Source organism: Periophthalmus magnuspinnatus, chromosome 24, assembly GCF_009829125.3.
Source record: "Periophthalmus magnuspinnatus isolate fPerMag1 chromosome 24, fPerMag1.2.pri, whole genome shotgun sequence".
In the NCBI taxonomy this organism is placed as follows: domain Eukaryota; kingdom Metazoa; phylum Chordata; class Actinopteri; order Gobiiformes; family Gobiidae; genus Periophthalmus; species Periophthalmus magnuspinnatus.
Genome location: NC_047149.1, coordinates 12864234 through 12887059, shown reverse-complemented (window position 1 = coordinate 12887059; position 22826 = coordinate 12864234). Strand labels below are relative to the sequence as shown.

The window sequence follows — 22826 nt, the reverse complement described above, 5'->3', positions numbered from 1 at the left end:
ATCTGTGTTAAGATGACATTTATTCTAAAAGTAACGTGCCAGCTGTTTTAATTAGTCCTGATGGTTCTATCTATCCAGTCTACAAACTTGGACACTCGCGCGTAGACTCCAGGTTTCATTGGGTTGGCACAGCCCAGGCCCCACGAGGTCACACCCTGCACCACATACTTGTTCTGAGCGTAACAGACCAGCGGACCTCCACTGTCTCCCTGGACAAAACAAACAGCCACAAGCTTATATTAGGACATGTAAAGGTAAATCATGTTACCTTTAAAGGAACCGTTTGCAGCCTGTGCTTTTTCAGAGAAAAAAAAGTATTGGCATCAGAACTGAGCCCGGGTTGCAAGTATCTTAACCTGAGGCTGCACTAGCACTGATTAATGATTTGCTGCAGGTTGCTTTCTAATTGGATAATAATCTTGAGAACCAAAACACCAAATTACAAAATAAACATTTTGGCCCATGTGAAAGGTTTTTATAATTAAGAATAAATCTGTATTGTGATTTGAACATATCTGTTTTGTACCCGGTGAACACAGTTAAATAATGTCTATAGAATTCAAAGTCAAAATGTTACATATGGTTCCTTTAAAGTTAACCTTACCTGGCAGCTGTCTGTGCCTCCCTCTATATTTCCTGCACACATCTCATGGTCTTTGACGCGCCCGTTCAGGTACGATGGACGATTACAGATCTTATTCTCAATCACAGGGAAGCCAGCCTCCTTTAGTACACCCTCACTTCCAGTGCCTAAACATGAGCACTGCAATAAGTCGTCTATCTTTTTTATTTTTTTATTTTTTTATTAATCACAAAGACAAATAGTTGACCTTGAGTCTCACCCCATCCAGTTACATAACACTCTGTTCGACTTGGGACAATGTAGTCCTTTTCAGGCAGGCAGGCAGGAATGACTTTGTCATTTATTATTACAGGACTAAAAAAAAAAAAGATTAACATCTTCAGACAAGACCATCTCAATATATTACATAAAAAAAATACAGACATTCAAAATACAAATGTAAACATATCAATGTGAATGCAATTACGGACCTTCCGTCTGTTCTCTGCATTAGTCTGAAATATGTTCTGTATTGCTTATAAGGCCTTTACCAGGGGTGTCCAATACGTCGATCGCGATCTACCGGTCGATCGCAAAGGTAGTACGAGTAGATCGCGAGACATTCCCCAAAAAGTAGACACCAGGCGTTTGTACACGCATGCGTCTACAAACGCGCCAAATGTGGCCAAACAAAATCAAGCTATCGCATTATCTAGTTAGCTCCAATTTGTTTTTCTATCTAAACTTAATAAATTATATAAAATGAGTGCGGGAGCTGGACCAAGTAAGAAGCCAAAAATCTACCACTTTCATACGGAATGGGAGGAGGACTATTTTTTCACAATGTCATATTCGAAGTGCGTTTGCCTCATTTGCCAGTGTACTGTCGCTATTCCAAAGAAAGGAAATGTGGAGCGGCATTTTCGGACTGTTCACAAAAGCTATGACACCAACTTTCCTCCAAAAAGTGAGCTGAGAAAGAGAAAGGTGAAGGATCTAAAATCCCAGTTGTCCGGACAGCAGTTATTGTTTACACATCCGACCACGAAAGCAAAGGCAGCCACCGAGGCATCATTTCGGGTGAGCCACTTAATTGTTAAGCACAAGAAGTCCTTCCAAGACGGAGAGATGATAAAAGAGGCATTCGTTGAAGCAGCTAACACGTTGTTTCGAGACTTTAAAAACAAACCAGAAATATTATCTTCAATTAAAGCTCTCCAGCTATCAAGAAATACAGTTACACGGCGCAGTGAGGCTATGGCCGAGGATTTGACCCAGCAACTTTGGAAGGATATCGTGGCCTGCGAGTGTTTTTCACTGCAACTGGACGAGTCTACAGATGTGAGTGACACAGCCCAGCTGTGTGTATTTATTAGGATGGTGTTTTCCGATATGACTGCAAAAGAGGAGCTGTTAACATTACTGTCCATGACTGAACATACGCGAGGAGAGGACATTTTTCAGTCTTTCAAAAACTTTATTGAGAAAACCCAACTCCCAGTGTGCAAACTGGTGTCCGTCACCACGGACGGAGCGCCCGCGATGGTTGGCCGTTCAAATGGATTTATTGCCAGGTGCAGGGACGATGATGCTTTCCCGGACTTCCTCAATTACCACTGCATAATACACCAACAAGCGTTATGCGCAAAAATGCTCAACATGAGAGAGATAATGGACGTAACAACGAAGATTGCCTGTTCTATTCGCGCTAGATCACTCCAAAGACGGCTATTCCGCGCACATCTGGACAAGGCTGACTGCAACCACTCGGAGTTGTTGCTACACACTGACGTGAGATGGCTTACTCGAGGGAAATTCCTGCAAAGATTTCGAGAGCTCTGTCCGGAGATTAAGGAGTTTTTCCGTGTTGCTAAACATGCGGAATACACGCAACTAAATGACGACCAGTGGCTGCTAGACTTAGCATTTTTAACCGATCTGACCAACATGTTGAATGACCTTAATTCATGACCTTAAAACTGTGATCAATATGATCAGCTCAGTTAATGCTTTCAAACGAAAAATGCTGCATCTATTGTCAAAGATGAAGCGCCATGATTTGGGTAACTTCCAGAACCTCGCATCAGAGTTGGAGATGCAGGGCAGGGCGTGCGTGCGTGCAACTTGACAGTGCACGCTACACAGAGCAGATTGAGAACTGTCTATCGGAGTTTGACAAACGCTTTCAAGACTTTGTTTTATTGGAGCCAATCGCTACATTCGTGTGTTACCCTTTTCTGGAAGATGCTGATGTTTATTCACTGTCAACAAAAATTGCATCACTTTTTCACCTGAACTCTTCTGGAGTGGAGGAGGAGATTCTGACACTACAAGCTGACATTCAGCTTAAGTCCAGGGCTCATGGACAGTTCTGGAACTTACTCACAGAGGAAAAGTACCCCAACATGAGGACGTGCGCACCCTCCTTGACTGCATTATTCGGCTCCACTTATTTGTGCGAGTCAGCCTTTTCTTACATGAAGATTATTAAGTCCAAATACCGTTCCACATTGACTGATGATCATTTGGAAGCGTGCCTGAGGCTGGCTATCAGCAGCTATTCTCCGGACTATGGATCCCTGGCTGATTCCATTCAGTGCCAGTCATCAGAGTGACAAAAATGTAAGTTTCATTGTTCAGTATAAAAAATATAATTAAATATGTTTAACATTTTTTATAGAAGGTGGTAGATCTTTTTGACTTGGTCACTTTATAAGTAGATCCCATGCTGAAAAAGTGTGGGCACCCCTGGCCTTTACTGTCCACAATATGCTTACAATCTCTCATGGGAAATATTTATTATTTTACAGTTATTAATAAATGTACAATTTAGCTGTCACATTGTGTATATTCAAAAAAATGCATTTTAAAGTTTTCATATTTGGTAACTGGACTATTAATGGCAAAAAAGGTTGAATATCAGTTTACTGGATAAAAGTTTTTACTGTGAATAAGTTTCACTGTTCATCCAAGTAGTTCTGGCACAGCTCTGTAGCTGCTTGGATGAATGGTGAAAATTATTCATTGTAAAAACTTGTATCCAGTAAACAGAATTCAAACTTCTGTTATTAAGTCCACTGTGAACAGAGTAATACTTTGCATAGTTGTTCGGGACCCTAATAAGACCTCTTGCACCTACTGGCACACTTTGATTATCCCTATTTACATGAATGATTAATCACTTGAATTCGACTGATAGTTTTCCCTTTGCGTTACCCATACAATCCTCTTTTCTACACACAGCTAAAACCACAACAGTTCATCAGGGTTATTGCTCCTGTACCTCTCCAGTTTGAGCAGGGCGATGTCCGCACCTCCAGGCTCCAGGACCAACTTCTCCACCCTGCGCTCCTGTTTGTATGGCTCTGCAGCTCTCTCCGTGTGGATTCCCAACAGCACCTTATATTCTGAAGGACGCTTTGATCTAAGAGCCATACACATACAATATACTTAGTAAAGGACTTAAACTAAATAATAGTAAAAATGCGTAATTAAAGTAGGACCAACCTCTCCAGGCAGTGAGTAGCGGTTAGCACCCACTGAGGATGAATCAGAGTCCCGCCACAGAAATGGACCCCAAACCTTTGAGAACCACAACAAAAATATCTTTTTACAAATTTGGATTGTAAGATAATTTTTTACATATCACTTACTTGGTTCCTTACATTTACCACATAGACTGAACAGAATGTCAAAACATGGCACTAAATGTTTTTGTCTTTAAACTTCACTACTACAACTAAAAGGTACTACTGATGCCATATTAACACTTTTAATTTCACATGGACAAAATGTATAATTATTTGTTAGGGATTGGCTCCACAAATCTGAAAATCTGCTTTCAACTGACAACAATCATGACTTTGATATAATCGTACCACTTTCTGAAGCTAAAACATAATTTGACTCTTGTTTATTTAGGCTGACAGAAAAAATGTTGGATTTTTTTTCGTTGAAAGTTTTTGTTTCATGTAGATAGGCCCAGTAATTGCAGAAATATTAACCATAAACCACATCAAGTGTCTGCAATCTGATATTAAACAATACATTCTACCACAGAATTATGACCTGTTTTTTGGCTCAATTTGGAACTATAGAGAATTTAGAAAAGACAAATCCTTTGCTACAGACACTCACCTGGTGCGGAGGCTGATCTGCCAGGGCCAGGAGTGAGGTTTAGAGGCACAGCCGCCCACAATACGGCCAAAACACCGCTTGGGTTTGACCACTGGGGTCCCACAGTTCATACCAGCTGAAAAACATTCAGGAAAGGGTGTATCATTTTGTCCTACTACCAAAATTGATGAATAAATGGCAGTTTGATCAATAACACTGGCAGTGTACCTCCACCACAGTCTGGGATCTCGCAGTAGTCCCATTTTTTTGTGCGGTCTGTTGTGTAGCACCAGGGACCATTCACATCATTGTCAGGGTTTCTGCAACTCTGAGGGGATAAAAAAGTTCATTTCAAAACCAAATCTGCTTCACATAATTTTACATTTTGGTCATTGTAAACTGCAATGATCTAAATCTTAATAATAGAAATAGTACAAGGAGTGGATTGTAAATTATGTGTCATTTATTTCTGAGCCCTTGATACTCAAATGCAGAAGAACACAGGATCAATCAATCAAACTAAAGCTCTGAGTAAGTAAGTAAGGATGAGGGAACACATTACAATAACGTTAAAATGAAAATCAATTTTACATAATGTCTCCTTGAGCTAATCTTGTAACTCCAAAAGAAGCACTGACATTTTCCAGTTCTGCTCACTATATGCTCTCTGAACACTGGCTGTCCCATAAAACTGAAATTAAGAAACCAAATGTAGATGCATGTGGCCTTACGTTGCCATCCAGCCCTTTGGTGGGGTGTGTCTCTGGGGTGAAGCTGTTGTGTTGATGAGGGCTCTGAGCGCTCCAGGCCTGACAGGTCACTCCAGCCGCAGTCATCGATGTGGGACCCCGATATGTGCCTCCATTTCCAATCTTACAGTCTAAGAGACGCACAGGGACAGAATGACTAGTCTAGTACAGGATCCTGTTGTGATAATGGAACATACGGTTGAAACCAGAAGTTTACATACACTATATAAAAAGACACCAAAGGATTACCAAAATTTCAATTTGCTAAATGCCAGAATCATGAGAGAAGGATTTTTTTAGACAATTTTTCATTACTTTCTTCAAAGTCAAAAGTTTACATAGAGTATGATTATTATGCCTTTAAACAATTTGGGGAAAAAACTCACATGATGTCATGTCTTTGGAAGCTTCAGACTGGTTTATTGACAACATTTGAGTTAATTAATGGCACATCTGTGGATGAATCTAAAGGCACACCTGAACCACACTGCTTATTTGTGTAACATGATGGGAAAGTCAAAAGAAATCAGCCAAGATATCAGGAAGAGAATTGTGGACGTGCACGAGTCTGGTCTTGTGCATCTTTGGGTGCAATTTCCAGATCCCTGAAGGTGCCACATTCATCTGTTCAAACAATTATACCAGCCACCTCTAAGGTCTATAAAAGGCTATAACAGAACAGCTAATAGAACATCTCAAAACCAAAGCTTTTTTTAAACCCTTTGCAATGTGGTTTCAGGAAAAAATACTCAGCAGAGACAGCTTGTTCCTACTTCCTTGAAGAAATGAAATCAAATTTAAACCAATTTGGAATAGTTTGCCAAATGAGATTATAACATGCACAAGTTTTCAAAAGCTGCTTATAGGTCTTTCATCCATCTACACCAAACTGTTATTCTTACTTAACATCAGCCTGTCCAGGGACTACATGTGGAAATGAGTATTTTTGCTCTAACCTGGCACCATACATACTTTTTTTTCTGTTTTTTTAAGGTCAATGTAATGTCGTGCACTGTCCCTGTCCAAATAAAAGCATACCACACAAGTATCAACACCATGGGAATGTCCAGCCATCATACCAGTAAAGGAGGAGACACGTTCTGTGTCCCACAGATGAACGTGCTTTGGTCTGAAATGTGTGTATCAACCCAAGAACAGATTATAGTTTACAAGTGCACATCTCAAAGACCCTCATTTTTGGAGACATGTCCTGTGGTCTGACGAAACAAAAATTTAACTGTTTGGTCAGAATGAGCTTTGTTACGTTTGGCATAAAAAGGGGGAAACTTGCAAGCCTGAGAACACCATCCCAACTGTGAAATGCAGAGGTGGCAGCATCATGTTGTGAGGTTGTTTTGCTGCAGGAGGGACTTATGAACTTCACAAAATAGATGACAACATGAGGATAGAACATTATGTGGAAATACTGAAGCAACATCTCAAGACATCAACCAGGAAGTTAAAGTTTGGCCACAAATGGGTCTTCCAAATGGACAGTGACCCGAAGCATAATGCCAAACTGGTTACAAAGAGGCTTAAGGATAACAAAGTCAAAGTTTTGGATTGGCCATCACAAAATGTGTGGGCAGACCTGAAAAGGCATGTGCAAGCAAGGCGGCCTACAAATTTTACTCAGTTACGCCAGTTCTGTCATGAGGACTATTGTGATAAGTTGTGAAAGGATATCCAAAAACATTTGACCCAAGTCATACAGTTTATAAGTACTAATGAAATGTATGTAAACTTCTGACTTTGAAGAAAGTAATAAAAAATGTCTCAAAAAATCCTTCTCTCATTATTCTGGCATTTAGCAAATTGACCTAAAACAGGAACAGTTTAGTCAGATTTCATGTCAGACAGTGAGGCGGGGAGAAAAGCATATGTGTCTTTTTATATAGTGTATGTAAACTTCTGGTTTCAACTGTATGATGTATATTAACAAATGTTGGCATAAGCCACATAATGTCCCACAATTATGAAACTATTCATAATAAGTTTGTTTTGCAACTGAGAAGAAGGTGACATCAGCAAGTGCATTATGTGCTCCAAGTTAACGTTGAAATTAGAATGTAAAATTAAATACAAATTACAAGATTTTTTTTGAAGTGTTACCCAGGATAAGTAGGTCTATTAACAGAAATGTGACAGTCTGAATATGTTCAGGTTTAGTCACTCAATAAGCCATGGATTCTACATAAACAAGTAAAACCTTTGCACAACTGTCATAATTCTCAACACACTCAGGTGTCAGGTCAAACTTTGACTTATTTTAGCAAATATGTTATTAATTTCTGTGGTTAAAATGTCAAAATCAATAACTCACTTGGTGGATATTGTTTCAGTGATTCTCCTACATGAATGTGAGGAGAGTTTTGAGACTTGTACCTTTTTCGGGGCCCATAGGTGTCTGTGGGGTCACAGAGGGTCTGGGTGGTTTGGGCGGTTTGGGCGAACTGTTGCTGGAGCATTTGTCCAAGTTGCAATACTCCCAGCGGACACTAGGGTCCATGGTGTAACACCAGGGAGCCCGGTCTCCATCTGGGTTCCTGCACAGGTTCCTTTTCAAATCCCTGAATATCCACAAAAGAATAAATGAGTCTTTTTATATTTATATACTTACTTGTATATATACATATATCTATATGCTTATAATGCACTCACGCGTTGGGGAATGTCTGAGGGGTCTTTTGGTGGACGTGTGGACTCATGGAGCTCCAGGCCTGACACTTCTTTCCACTGATGGTCTCGGAGGTGACACCTCGATACGAGCTGCCATCACCCTCATAACAGTCCTCCTCGTCAGGGGGGATCACCGCCTCATCTAATGGGCACATACATTTAGGATCATTTACCAACATTTAAACCTTTACCATCTGCAGCTCTTTACCTGAGGGCCCAGAGGCATTACTGCACTTGGGCACACTGCAGTACTCCCAGCGAGTTTCGGGGTCAGTGGTGTAGCACCAGGGCTGTCTCTCGTTGTCTGGGTTACGACAATAGTTGTTGTCAAGGCCTCTGTAAAAAAAGAGTGTATTGGACATTCAAATAAGAAGTCATTGGGCCAGTATAATAATTATAACAGTTTCAAAGAGTTATGGTCAAATTATACACAATTTGTCTGTTCCTCTAGATTTGTACCAACTTGAAGAGATTGAACTGATGTTGCACACATACTTGCAGGGATAGTTGTCAGGGGTACGGTTGTGCTTGTGTGGCGTTTGGGAGGACCAACTCTGGCAGGTTTTTCCAGACTCTGTGACTGCGACGGTTCCTCTGTAGGCAATGCCCTCACCTGAAGCACATGTGAGCTCCGGTACGATGGTTGGGGGCTCCGAGGCTGCACACAACCACAGCATTAAGCACAGTGGACTCTATTAATACTATTGCAGTCAGTCCTGCATTTAGGTCATTCTAAGTGTGATATTGTTGCAGAGTGCTGCTCACCACAGCGTGGGATGGAGCAGAAGTCCCAGCGTTTGGTGGAGCTAGTGGTGAAGCACCAGGGTCGAGGGTCTCCGTCTGGGTTCCTGCAGTAGTTCTCCTCTAGATACTTATCTGGGAGACTGTATAGAAAAGAAGAGTGCACTTAAATTACAGGTGATCAATTATTACATAGTTACAGTACTGCAGACTGACGCGCTGGGGATGTAGCCATGGTTGTGTGGTTTCTGGGTGTCCCAGCGCTGACAGCTGAAGCCGTTCTCTGTGGTGGAGACCTTCCCTCTGTAGTTCTCACCACTGCAGTGGATGCACTCCTCTGTTAGACCACATGTCTTTATCAATATGTTTAAGTCTACTTAATTTGATCCAAAATAATTCACTATGAACATCATTCAAATATAATACACAAATCAAGTTGCCAAAAAATAACACCACCCACAATCTCTACTCAGTATTAAATAGCCTACCTTCTATTAATATTTCTCCTGTTGGTAGTGCTGCTGAGCTTAGAGACTGCTCAGCAGGCCTGTGTGTTACCTGTGCAGTAGGGCACATTGCAGTGCTCCCATCGTGTGGCGAGGTCTGTGGTGTAGCACCAGGGCCCCCCGCTGTCTGCGTCTGGGTTCCTGCAGTGGTTTGAGATCAGGTCGGCCCGAGGGTGGCTCTGGGGTGTGATACTACACAACATAAGGATTTTAGAACAGACTGGACATTCATTTCACAATAATACAGACATGTAGACTATGACTTTACTTTGGAACGTGAGGCGTCTTGGCCTCCCATCGCTGGCAGATCTTTCCTGATTTTGTAGTGGCCTTGGTCCCTCTGTAGTCTGTCCCTATTCCATTTACACACTCAAGAAGGTATTCTATAGAAAACATGCAAAGTGAGTTTATAACAGATATATGCCTGTACTGATCTGTGATGGGTATACTAGGTATTTCATACAATGGATATAATGGATAAATGAAGCACTTGAAACTTGCCCTTTTTCTCAAAATATGCAGTACTGCTTCTTCTCAGGACCATTTCTGTTTTGGAGTTGGCCGCAGCGGTCCAACACTCCTGGTCCTTCTCCACGTATATAAAAGATCTGTTCAATCACATATATGGAAGGACACGCATGTAAATACAGTGATAGTACTTTATAGGATTATCAATGTGTGTAGGAGCTTACTTGCATGTGAAGGAAGTCTCAGCATCACATTTAGCGGCACATTCGGCCACTGTGTTTACAGAGTACAGTCTTTTATGCAGTGACAGGATCCAAGCACCTTCAGTTTTGCTGTAACCCTCTACATCTGAAGCGCTCACTGGGATAAACAACAGAAAAACAGCAAATTACTGCAGGTATCTGAGCATGAGGCTGACAACTGTGTGGACCAAAGAGGCGAAAGAAAAATTCACGTTGCAAGTTTAAAGGGCCAAAACTATCTTGAACATCGAGGACCACTGAGTCTCACTTCGTCATTGCTCTCAGTCAATGTTGTTCCACGTCTGTGTAATGAGGTTGTCTGTTTTCTCCTGCTGCCCTTGAAAGCAACCCTGTGGGCTCTACCTTGATTTTGTCCTCCTAGTTGGAGACTATTTAAGCCACCAGCTCCCAATATGGCAGGCTCTTTGCTGCTGCACTATCTGCTGCTGCACTGTCTGCTGCTGTTCCTTTACTTCTTTAGGTTAATTGCGAGTGGTCCAGTTCTGTGCTGCTATTGGTCTGTGGGAGTCAAACCCCGGGTAGATTTGCTACCGAGGGCTGGTTTACGCCCTAGTTGTCATTAAAGGATGGCTATTTCTTTGCACGCAGGTTTAAACCAAACTGCGCCATACAATTAACCTTTTTGTGTTTTTGTTTTAGTGATGCCAACCACCAGTGCGTCCTGGTGGTTGGGCTAGGCACGTTGCTGAGGTTCCCCCACCATGTGCATGTGATTTAGTGCACTGGGATCACAAGTTTAGTTTTAGCATTTTTCATTTGTTGTGCTGTTTGCTGTGTTCACTGAGTATGAGGCAGCACCCCTGGACACACCTTCGATAGCCTGCTCACCACAGGGGGCCCCAGCGAGCTTATTTTGTTTTTGGTAATTTTAAACTGTGCTAATTTTTAATTCTTAGGCCTATTTTAGCTAATAATTCAACTTTTAGCTTTTTGTAATAAAATATAAAATAATAAAATTCAAATGTTTTTAACTTTTACTTAATTTTTGTATAATAAATATACTTTTCTAAGTTTAGTCGTCTAACTTGTCTAACTTCATTTTATTTCAGCTGCATACAAGGATCTCCATTTCAACCTCTCAAAACTTTTAAAATAAAAATAATTTTGATTGTTTTTCATGTTCCTATCATCTTTTTAATTCAGAAACTTAATTTGTAAAATTTGATTGTGAGCCCTGGGTCATATCAGAGTTTTACATGGTCCATCTCTGATTTGATCAAATTGTCCATTATTGCAAGCTGCTTCCTTATGGTTGTTTTCATCAAACACACTGAAATTTTAAATATATGCAATTTAGTTCATAAATTTACAATATACTGTATGGAGTAAAGGGCGTCTTCCTGAAATAGAGGAAGTTACACTCAGATACAGACCCTTTAACAGCATACATTTAGTAGTTCTGTCAGGGTTACCATCCCTCTGTGTTTTGCCTCTTCCTGTTTGGGTGTGGCTTCTGAATTGTACACCTGTGCGGTCTACCCACATCAGGGGTCTCCAGCCTGTAGATCTGGAGCTGACTGTAGGCCTCCACCCCCTTCCAAGTAGCTCGCCAAGAGATTTCTAAATTAAAAGTATTGTGCTGAATAACTCAACTATAATTAAATGCCTATTACCATTGTGACTGTATCATTTTGATGCCTAACTTTGTACATTAATAACTGGAATTGGTGTAGGTTTTATAGTCATCAAACTTTGCTCCATCTAAGGCTTGCTGTGGCTCTTATATTTTACTCTTTACTCAATTTCTTGCGAATGCTAAAATTAGTATCTCTCTGACATGTTTGTATAGGTAGCCCAATGGAGGAAAAAGGTTGGAGACCCTCCCACTGACTCCCTTTGCGAGCAGTTTGCAGACCACTTCATGGGAAAGATAAACAAAATCAGATGTGACATTTTATCTAACCACTGTTTTTAACACATCTGATTGTTTGTCTTTACCAGAGGAAACACTGGACAGCTTTGTCCTGGTTAATGCTGAGAGGCTTGATGAAGTTTTCTCCTCAGTGAGACCCACCACATGTCTTTTTGACCCTATTCCAACCCGGTTCTTCAAGTCATTTTATGAATCTTTTAGAGACGAGCTTTTAAACATGATGAACTACTCTCAGTGGGGTCTTTCCCACTGCCTTTAAAGCTGCAGTGGTGAGGCCCCTGCTGAAGAAGAGCAATTTAGATTTTAATGACTTCAACAATTACAGACCAGTGTCTAACTTACCATTTTTAAGCAAAATTTTAGAAAAACTTGTTTTTACCCAGCTTAATTATTTTTTAAACACACAGAACATTTTTGAAGAATGTCAGTCTGGTTTTAGAGTAAACCACAGTACAGAGACAGCCTTGACAAAGATTTTAAATGATTTTAGACTAAATTATGATTCTAAACAGGTGACAGTGTTGGTTCTACTGGATCTAAGCGCTGCCTTTGATACAGTAGACCACACTATTCTTTTAAACAGACTCAAACACCTGGTCGGCCTCTCTGGTACTCAATTGGTTTACTTCCTACCTCATAGACAGAACATTTATGGTAAGTTTAGACACCTGCTCCTCTCAGGTTCATAAAATCACATGTGGTGTGCCCCAGGGTTCCATTTTAGGTCCTATACTTTTTAACCTGTACATGCTCCCTCTTGGTGATGTCATCAGGAGACATGGAATCAGCTTCCACAGCTATGCAGATGATACACAGCTTTACATCTCCATGTCTCCTGATGACACCAGCCCAGTGGATGCTCTTTTAAACTGTATTTTAGACATCAAATCCTGGATGGCAGAAAACTTCCTCCAGCATAACCAGGACAAAACTGAGGTATTAATCATTGGTCCTGAGGCCCAGAGAGAGAAACTTTTACCCAAATTACAGTCACAGTCTTTTAATCCATCATCACAAGTAAGAAACCTGGGCGTTATTTTTGACTCTGAGCTGACTTTTATTCCACACATTAAAAACATCACAAAAATTGTTTTTTACCATTTGAAAAACATAGCCAGAATCCGTCCCATTCTCTCTCGGGCCAACACAGAGACGCTGATGCTTTTATCACCAGTCGTATAGACTACTGTAATGCCCTGCTCTCTGGTCTTCCCAAAAAGGCAATTTCAGGTCTACAATTATTACAAAATTCAGCAGCACGTGTCCTGACTAAGACCAGGGGGCAGGACCACATTACACCGGTTTTAGAATCCCTGCATTGGCTCCCTGTGTGTTTCAGGATCGGTTTTAAAGTTCTTTTACTGGTTTTTAAATGTCTTAATGGTCTTGGGCCTTCTTATCTTACAGAACTGCTTTTATCCTATGAACCCTCGCGGCCCCTGCGCTCCTCCGGCAGCAGGCTCCTAGTTATTCCCAAAGTCAGGACACACACGCATGGAGAGGCCTCTTTCCAGTTTTATGGCCCCCGTCTATGGAACAGCCTGCCGGAGGACCTCAGGGCCGCAGAGAACATTCAGGTTTTTAAAAGCAGGCTCAAGACCCATCTTTTTAGCATAGCTTTTGACTAGTATTTATCACTTTAGTTTACTTCTCTATTTATTTAGTCTTATTTAGGCTGGCTAGTGTGTTTATGTGTTACTTATGTTTTATTTACTTGTTTAGTTTTGACTTATTTTATTATTTATTGATTATTTTATTATTTATTTATTTTATTATTTATTGACTTATTTATTGACTTATTTATTAGTTTTGACTTATTTTATTATTTTTAATCATTTTAGATTTGCCAGTGTTTCCTCTGAGGAGCCCTCTGCACCGGGAGCTGTGGTTGGCTGTGGCTGCTGGGCCCTGGCTCGTGGGCCCTGGAGGTTTGGTCTTGACCTCATCTCTTCTCTGGGCCCTGGGCTGGTGTCCTGTGGCTGTGGGTGACCCTGCTCCTGGTGCAGATGGTTCCTCTGGTGGCGCTCTCTCATCTGGTTCATCTTTATCCAGCCTATTGCATTGCATTAAACATATTTTAAATGAAATCAAAGGTATTTTAACATGTGTTGGGGTGGGGGGTTGTTTGGTTTTGTTTATTGATGTGTTGGGGTTGGGTTGTTTGGCTGTGGTGTGGTTGGGTGGGTTTGGTGGGTGGGACTGATTTTAATGTTTTGTAAAGCACTTTGTGTTACATTTTTTTTGTATGAAAAGCGCTTCATAAATAAAGTTTGATTTGATTTGATTTGATTTGTTACGTAGTCCAGTCTCTGCCCCAGCCGTGTCCTGTTAAACCATGAAAACCCTTTTCCATTTGAGTTACAGATACAAGCTCACAGTTGTAATAAAGGACTTGCTTATGTGAACATTCTGAACTTCAGTACTGTCCACTTCAAATCCTCAGTTGTTTGTTGACCCACACTGCATTTCCACAGTCACATCTATTGCTCAAGCCCCTTCTTTGAAACACACTGTTGAGTAAAGTGTAAAGTACACCAGTAGCAATTCAACTTTTCTGAACATAAAAATGATAAGATTTTCTATACCAGTTTGTCAGCCAATGGTTTAATGATTTTCCTAAAATGGAGCACCTTTGGGTCAAGAGGTAGAGCGGAGTTATTCTTGGTGTTGGCGTTATTCAAAGGCATGCTGCTAAAACATTTTGTCGTGTTACTCATATGTTGTATCATGATGTCTTACCAGTGCAGAGGATGGCCCCGAAGCACAGAGCTGCAGTGTACAGGTCCATAGTGAAGCCTCACCAGATCATCATCCAGAGGTCACTCCTGGCTCTGCACTAGGTCCACTTCACTTCAGAAGACACCAATACAACTGACACCGGTCAACCACGGGCTCCACAAGGACAACCAAGAAGCTAGTAACTTTTGGATGGTTCGTTTTTGTAAAGTAGTGGAAATATGTGATTCTTACCTTGTTCGATGATGGGTTGGCGGGGACACTGAAGTTTGAGGGTTGGCATGTAACTGTCAAATCTCTGGATTATTTGCCTGAACTTTAACCATTTAAAATCACGTGACCACTGTGTTCTTATCAAAATGTCAACATATCTCCGTGAAAACATTGGTGTAGGTAGCTCTAGCTATGGACCGTACAGTCTCTTCCAAAATTTAAGGATGACCAAATCTCAGATAAAACGCTTTCTCTGTCCAAAATAGTCTACAAAATATTGTACCAAAGACGTCACAAAACCTGCATACTTACATACATTAACTGATTAATGTAAGTTTTAAGTAGCATTTAGGAATAATCTTATGTAATATAATATGCAATATAGGCTATTATTATAGACTTTTTAGCCAATTAGCCTATTATTAAGTCTAGGTTAGGCCCACTGAAGGAATGTAAGAACAGTAAAGTGAAGTGTCCTTTGGTAAGAGGACAGTTTGCTCATTAATATTGGAACATTGTTTGAATTATAACATGAATTTTGACAGTTGAAAATTTGTCTTTGTTTCAGCTCACTCAGGCTGGTCTGTGCAAACCTCGTCACTTATTTGACCTAACAACATCACGTTAAATCTGTTTGGATCAATACGTGACGTTAATATTCAGCCAAGGAGGAACAATGTCCAAACGATACAAATTACAAAATGACTGAAGACTAAGCGTAACCTAATTAACATTAGACAAATGGGCAATTTGTTGACTACTACTGCTGTTGCTTTTATAAAGAAATAGGCTATAACTGTTTGCTGCATCAGGAAAAACTCAGATCTTTTTATTGTATTTTTTATAAGTTAAATATTTGAAGAGGGAAAATAATCAAAGAAGCAGGTATGCAGGAGTAGGCCTATTCATTAAAAAAGTAAAGTCATGTAATAACCTGAAGTATCCAGCAGAGGGTGCTAGTGTTGATCACATGAATGGTCTTTTAAGTGGTGGAAAGAAAGTGCATTTTCAAAACTCAGTTTAACTTTAAACATTCATTCTGTTTTAAATAAAGTAGCTGTTTCTGGTCATGGTTAATTGTAGTTATAGTTGTGGTTAATATGTTTAAATTGGACATAATTTACTGCACAAATTAGTCTTCAATAAATGGTGTGTAGGATATGAGGTAGAATTTCTGTAACAACCTTGCAATGATTAATATTTGGGACACTTTTGCTATGTTCTCTTACTTGGATTAAAGAAAGTAGTGAGATTATGATAACAGAAGTGGACATTGATATAAAGATTGATACAATGCTCTATGTTTCCATGGAGACATAGGGCATTGCAGTTGACCATGGTGGAGCAGGTCAGAGATCTCTTAAGGGGTGAGAAATATATACAGCTTTATTGTATCAAATTATCAGTTAATCAATTAAAATCCCAAATTATTATTATTATTTTCAAAATGAGACAATGTCCATGTTTAGACAGCGAAAAGGTATCTATGAATATGCAGCTGTCCAGACTAATAGAATCACACAAAGAATATCAGGAAAATGATACAACTCTGGGGTCAGAATAATGTCAACTCTAAAAATATCAGAACTAACCTACAATAATGCATCAACAGTTGTGTCTCTAGGTCAAAATACAGTCAACTGTGATGAACAAGAGGTCAAATGCAGGTCACCTCTGTAATTCATTCATAAAGTACTTAAAATACACCATCTGTACTGAATTTTGTAGTGGCCCAGCCTTCAACCCCACTTTCAATAAGCTCTCCAATTAATAATAAAATGTAAAATTGCTTGCTTGCTAAATGATTTACAATATAATCAGAGTTTATATAGAGTTTATATATTCTCATAACTGAGTGACATGCAACAAATAATTAATTTTACATATATGGTAAAAAGAAGATGGAGAGGATGGAGAGGCGGATGGTTATGCCACTCTATAAAATGTTATGTCATCAGAAAACCTTCAAGATTGTATTCATTAAATGTGCCAAGTGTGTCTAATAATCTCTTAATTAAATTTGAAAAAGAAAGAAAAATGAAATGATGATATACTGTACTCAATCCCAGTTTCCCCAGTGAAATCACCTTATGTTACACTTCATTTACTGAGTGATAATTGTAGTAATAAAGGTGATTGTTTTAAAGGCAATGCGGCTTCATGACAAAATAATTTCTGTTTGCCAAGGCTTAAATCAGGATAAACTTCATTGGAAAAAATTAGTAGAGAAACACTAGAGCTAATTTGAGATAGTAAAAGCATTTAGAGGTATAATGCGCTCCTCTAACTTTACAGTTTTTCATTTTATTCAAGATCATCTCACTATTTTGCTTTCAACTGTCAGATCAAGCCCTTGAGTCAGGCGGCAGCCATTTTGTTTTATTACCAAGAAAAACCTAATTTATCACTCTTTCAGTGTGTCATCTATTTCAATTCCCGCGGTGCAGTAGAAGGCCCTGGTAATGGACATAGAGGAGGTTCGATTCGATGTAGCTTTTAATTCTTTTTCAAATATTGTTTGTTGAACTGAGTGTATTTTTCCCTTTAATTAAAGCCATAACTTTAGTGACTCGCCCTTGACAGGACCATTGTATTGCACTATGCTTCTGAGGACAGTGTGATTAGACTGGAAGCTTCACGATACACGGTTTTACAGCGCTTTTATCAAAACAAGAAAAAAATGACTTATAACTCAACTTTTCACTTCGTTCTTGCCGCACATTCAAGATTTGTTCCTTTCAAATGAGGTTGCCAGTTGTTTAATAATGATCATGCTATGCTCTTTGTTATAATATTAGTAATTAGCGATTGATAAAAATGCCTTGAAAAACATATATTTCTCTCTCCCCATTCCTGACTTGTAACCCAACGGCACCACCTGCTTGTCTCTATTTTAACACTGTGGAATATTACAGGCAAAGCAATAACCACCAGAAAAGTATGTATCAAATCAAGTATAACATTTTATTTTTATTTTATGGCTAAATCGGACACCATCTCCGTCTTTTACCCCACATTTTGGTCTACTTGTTTTCCTGTAGTGTCTCAGGAGATATATAAAAACACAACATCTCAGCAGACAGTGAACAATGGTGCACAAATCTTGCACATACAGAGAGGGGGTTCCAGCTGTCCCCCTCTCAGCCGTCCTGTAAGAGAATACCCCGAGCCAGCACTCACGCCTCTATCAATCTCCTCCAGCAGACAGCAGCTATGCCCACCTGTTCCTCCTCTGCCCACCCTCCAGCTCCAGTATACCTTTGGACAATAGCCCCACAATACACAGAAAACTTGTGTTTGACTGTGCGACCTTATGTATTAATATTTTATCATTTACAAGCTTTTGCAACTCCCTGTGTAAGTGTGCTGTTATAAATGTGTCTGTTTCACACTCCCCTCACAGGCAGGATCTGTTTAATCTGTGATAAAGCTTTGATGTGTAACCTTTAGGCTCCCGTGTCTCAGAAAAAGGGTGCAGAAAAGCTCTACCAAATCCTTTAAACCACTTTTTCACAGCGCTCTCTTTGCCTTCACCGCAGCCATACATCACCTGTCCAACCAGATCTGTTGTCTTCACACCTGACCAATCATTCCTCATCCGCATCTCCTGAACCTACTGAGCTCCATTAGGAACACCCACCGCCCGAGGCCCAGGATGCACTCACGCTGAGGGGGGAGAGGGGGGAGAAGAGGAGGATTCAGTGGAGAACCGGGGGAGGGGGGTCTTCTCCTTTTCCTCTCATGTTACCTGTCCAGGTAAACCTCTGTTTGTTTAGTGCAACCTTCAGAGCCAGGGCCAGGAGGGGGCCAGCTGTGTGTGCTTTGGGATTTGACGTAAGAGAAATTAGGTGACATACTCTAACAAACAAAGCTTTTTTGTGTGTGTGGATTGTATTGAATCCATCTTAATGTGACAACTGTAGCTTTCTAACATGACAGCAAGCATTTAGACTGGGTGCACTTTCCAGACTTAACACTAGCACACTCCATTGCAGCACCACATATTGATCAGAGTGTAAATTATATATAACACCAGTCAAATTTACACACATTAACACACTCCACTTTTTTTAATGTGTCCTGAAACAATGAATCGCAATTAATCAAGTTGGATACTGCAGCACTTGTAAATCCCTCATTAAAAAAACATTATTGCCCTAAACAGCTAAACAGCTATGGAGAAAAACATTACGCAGGACTATTTTATGATTATATTCTCTCTTAATTAGTGGAGAAGCATTTGTGTGAAAATAAAAGTTGTTAAGATGGTTGTTTTTTACGTTATCTCTTCTCAATCTATGTCAAACCATTTATCTGACATCAATTGCGTCTAAAGTGGTGTCTAAAGTGCCCCTGATGGAGTTCTGTGCTGTCTGTGGATCAGATCCCAGAGTCAGGCTGAGTGAGTGATCAGGTTTCTCCTCCTCGCTCATGGTTTACAGGAGAGACGGTGCGGAACAACACTTTAACAAAAGAACCTCAATTGTACTTAGCATTCCCCACATTTTTACCACGCTTTGTAACAACTCTTTTGCGGAGAAGAAATACCACGCGGTGTCCAGAAGTGTGATGGCGGCCGTTAGGACATCAGGAAAGGCAAAGCTCCATTGAAAGTATTCAGCAGACTATGAGGTCAAACATTAGAATAGCAACGACACACTCCCCCAGAACAGTTATCATGGTCAACACATTCAGGTTTTACAATAATTATGGCAAAATAAAAGACCAGAAAGACCAAAAAGCTACAAGTGACCGATTCACCAACTGACATGTCACAATGATAAACAACTTTCTCTTGTTTTCCTAAGTAAAGGTTTGGCTAATTAAGGCTTAAGGTAATTTACAAAGGCTTAGTGCTGCACAGTTAGCTTTCTGCACATGCTAATTTAACAAAATAGAAACAAACAGTAACACTATTTTGAGATACGCATCAAAAGATTAATAGTCGTGATTTTTCAAGGTTGTAATAAAAAGAACAGCTCAATTTAAAAAGAGCTGAATGAATAGCTTTTATATTTGAAAGAACAGAGCAAGTACCCAGCCTCAGTCCTGCTAAAACTATTTATCTAGACTTGAGAAAATATATTTGTTTAATTAGGCTATAATCTTTCATCTTTTATTTATTTATTTATTTATTTACTTATTTTTTGGTTGGTTGCATCTCCTAGTATTTCTGTCAAGCCATTTTTAAATAGTTTATCTTACAATCCTGATGAACTAAATATTTAAAACCGAAATTGCATTTTAATTTTAAAAACATCTACAAAAAATATAGACTCAAATGTTTTTCTATAATAACTGTTTAGCTGTATTTTCCTTGCTTATTTAAAGAGAACTATGTAAATCGTAATTAATCCATATAATTGTACTTATTTTATTTATTTAGTTAGTTATTTCTTTACTTTGAAATAACACATCTTAAATAAATATAAATTCATTTAGAAATCATTAATGTAACGTGTTGTTTTGTTGTTTTTTTTCCATCTTGAACTTGTTTCATTAACTAAAAGTAATTTCTTGGCCGATTTGAAAAGTGCCAAAGACTTTACATCTGACCTCGCTCTGCTAATATTTTTTATCCAGAAATATTTCAGCTGCATAAAGACGTATCTTAACCTTGGTTCAAATAGAAACTTGTGAAAAAGATGAGTGTGAACAAACAATGGCTGTACAGTGCTTCGGGAACTCGCATAATCTGATGTAAAATAGGACTTTAAAGATCCTTGTCTGGTTCCAGTCTTTAAAGCAGGTGGAGTGATATTTGTCAAAGCATGATCTGTGCCCACTTCACTCACTTATATAGTTTCACATTCTTCATCAATTTAACTGAAGCTTGATGAAAATTTACCCCTGAACTACAGTAGAGATATTCAATACCATTGTACTGCTGCACAATTAGTCTAGTGGTCTAAGCAGCAGCTGTGGAAGCGATTCCTGGCTATCAATTTGGTGAATGTCTCTCCCTACTCTTCACTCCCATTTCGTTCTTGCATATGTCCTGGTCTATAAACCCTATATGAGCAAAGAAAAACAAATCTCAAGCATATTTTAACTTCATATTACTTCAAATGGTTGCAATGTGCTGTAAAATATGTAACTTTTCATTATGATGCATTATGAAGACAGGTACGTTTAATGTCCTATTGCAGACAAAGAGGTGACACCCAACCCAAAAAGTTACATAATGCACCTTTAAACTAACCATTTACACCTGCAGCACTGAAGGCAAGCTGGGTGATATGTCTTACCTAAGGACACATCTGCAGAACGCACATATGGACATGATACTGAATGATTATTCAGTATCATGTCTGCCCAGGTCATAATGTCTGGACTGTTTATTGATGTGATTGTAACTGTACTGGTGGCGTGTGGCGTGTGGCGTGGCCTTCTGCCTAACCCTGGACAAGTATGTGGATAATGAGCGGCATCTCCAGGGGCCAGTCGGTCTGTCATTGTGGATCAGTACAATAAGTGTATGGAACTTCTCCCAAGAGTCTCGTGATTAACATTTTACAGCACAAAACTTCTAAAGGGAGATGAATAATAGGTGTATTAATATGGGAAAGTGAAGTCATACTTTGGTTTGGTCTCTACTAAGGTGCCGGTCCTTCCTCACAATGATACAAATATAGTTCCCGAAGCAGCTCTCATTCTGTATAGTTAAAGTTGCGCTATGTAAATTTCCTGGTTAGTACCCATGGAGATGTTATTGCTTTGTCTGTAATATTCCACATGGCATTAAACTTGTGTATTCCCCACTGAGAAAAGTAGGTAACTCAATGAGGCCAAGTTACAGGTCAGCTCTGTGGAGACGCTAGAAATACATCTTTTCAAGGGATTTTGGAGCAATAAAAACTCATGTAAATGGATAAATGTAAGACGGGTAAGTTCAAGTATAGGCAAAGCAATAACATCTCCATGGAGACGAGTAAACGGCGGAAACCAGAAAAATTACAAGACCAAATCAGTTCCTGTTTATGTATTCTTCCATGAACTATATAAGAATCACAACGTAACTAGTAATATATGGAACCACTTTCTCCTTTTTTCATTTTCTTTATAGCAGCAAATACATACAAAGACTTTACACCAGAACAATATTTTAGGACATATTTATATATTCACATGAGCACAAAGATGGTGGCTGGAGATTAGATTATTTCAGTTTGTGTAGACGTCATAATTTACCAAGAGGCGTGTGGCTGGTTCCTTGTACTACTGACAATAAAGAGCGACACCTAGGAGATTGTGAAGTTGTTTGTGTTCATATATTTGTGATTTTAAAGCCATTAGGGTATACATATTAAGACCATTATTTAAAGACATTTCTTATTGAACACGGTAAACTTACTTCTTTTTACAGTACTATCATTTTGGTACTTTATTGTATTTTTATCTGTAATTTTATTTCAAAGCCTGAGTACTTTAAATGCAAGCCAATTGTCGAGTACTTGCACCCATGCTTTTGTCTATAAGACCTCCTGACCAGTATAGAAATAGCCACACGCCTGCACTGGTACATATTATTACTATCTGACAGTTGTGCGTGTCCTCCGTAGCAGTTGTCCCGGGACAGCTCCACTATAGGGCCCTTCATTAGAGTCTGGAGTCTGTACTGAGAGCCCTGCTGTGTCCTGGACGGGTGGGGGACAGTTGGTGTGGACAGCTGCGGTCGGCCAAAGAAGAAACACTCAAGTACATTCATATAGTCCTCCAGTCAAATGGTTGGAGTTGTATGAAGCCTATGTAACAGCTTTAGCAATAAATAAAACGGTTCAGTTCAGTTGTTCCACTTTTTGTTCCACTTCCACTCTTGTCCAAAATGGTTGAGATGCAAGTGGCTCCAATCAAATTAACTTGCTTATTTCACAAGGTTACCGCTGTGTACCACTACATGGAGTCTCGAGGTTTTGCCAG

The 22826-nt window shown here is 39.6% G+C and overlaps 1 protein-coding gene across 1 annotated transcript; it reads right to left on the bottom strand.

Annotated features, from left to right (window-relative positions):
• Position 1: 1 nt before the first annotated feature.
• Positions 2-14953, bottom strand: plg (plasminogen). Its single transcript, XM_055232197.1, is given in 19 exon segments — positions 2-209; positions 605-750; positions 831-937; positions 3846-3986; positions 4070-4144; positions 4700-4814; positions 4913-5006; positions 5410-5602; positions 7782-7997; positions 8089-8248; positions 8315-8442; positions 8602-8764; positions 8872-8990; positions 9064-9184; positions 9406-9545; positions 9622-9736; positions 9855-9961; positions 10046-10181; positions 14697-14953. Coding segments are annotated over 19 exon segments (2487 nt in total). The 5' UTR covers positions 14746-14953; the 3' UTR covers positions 2-47.
• Positions 14954-22826: the final 7873 nt, after the last annotated feature.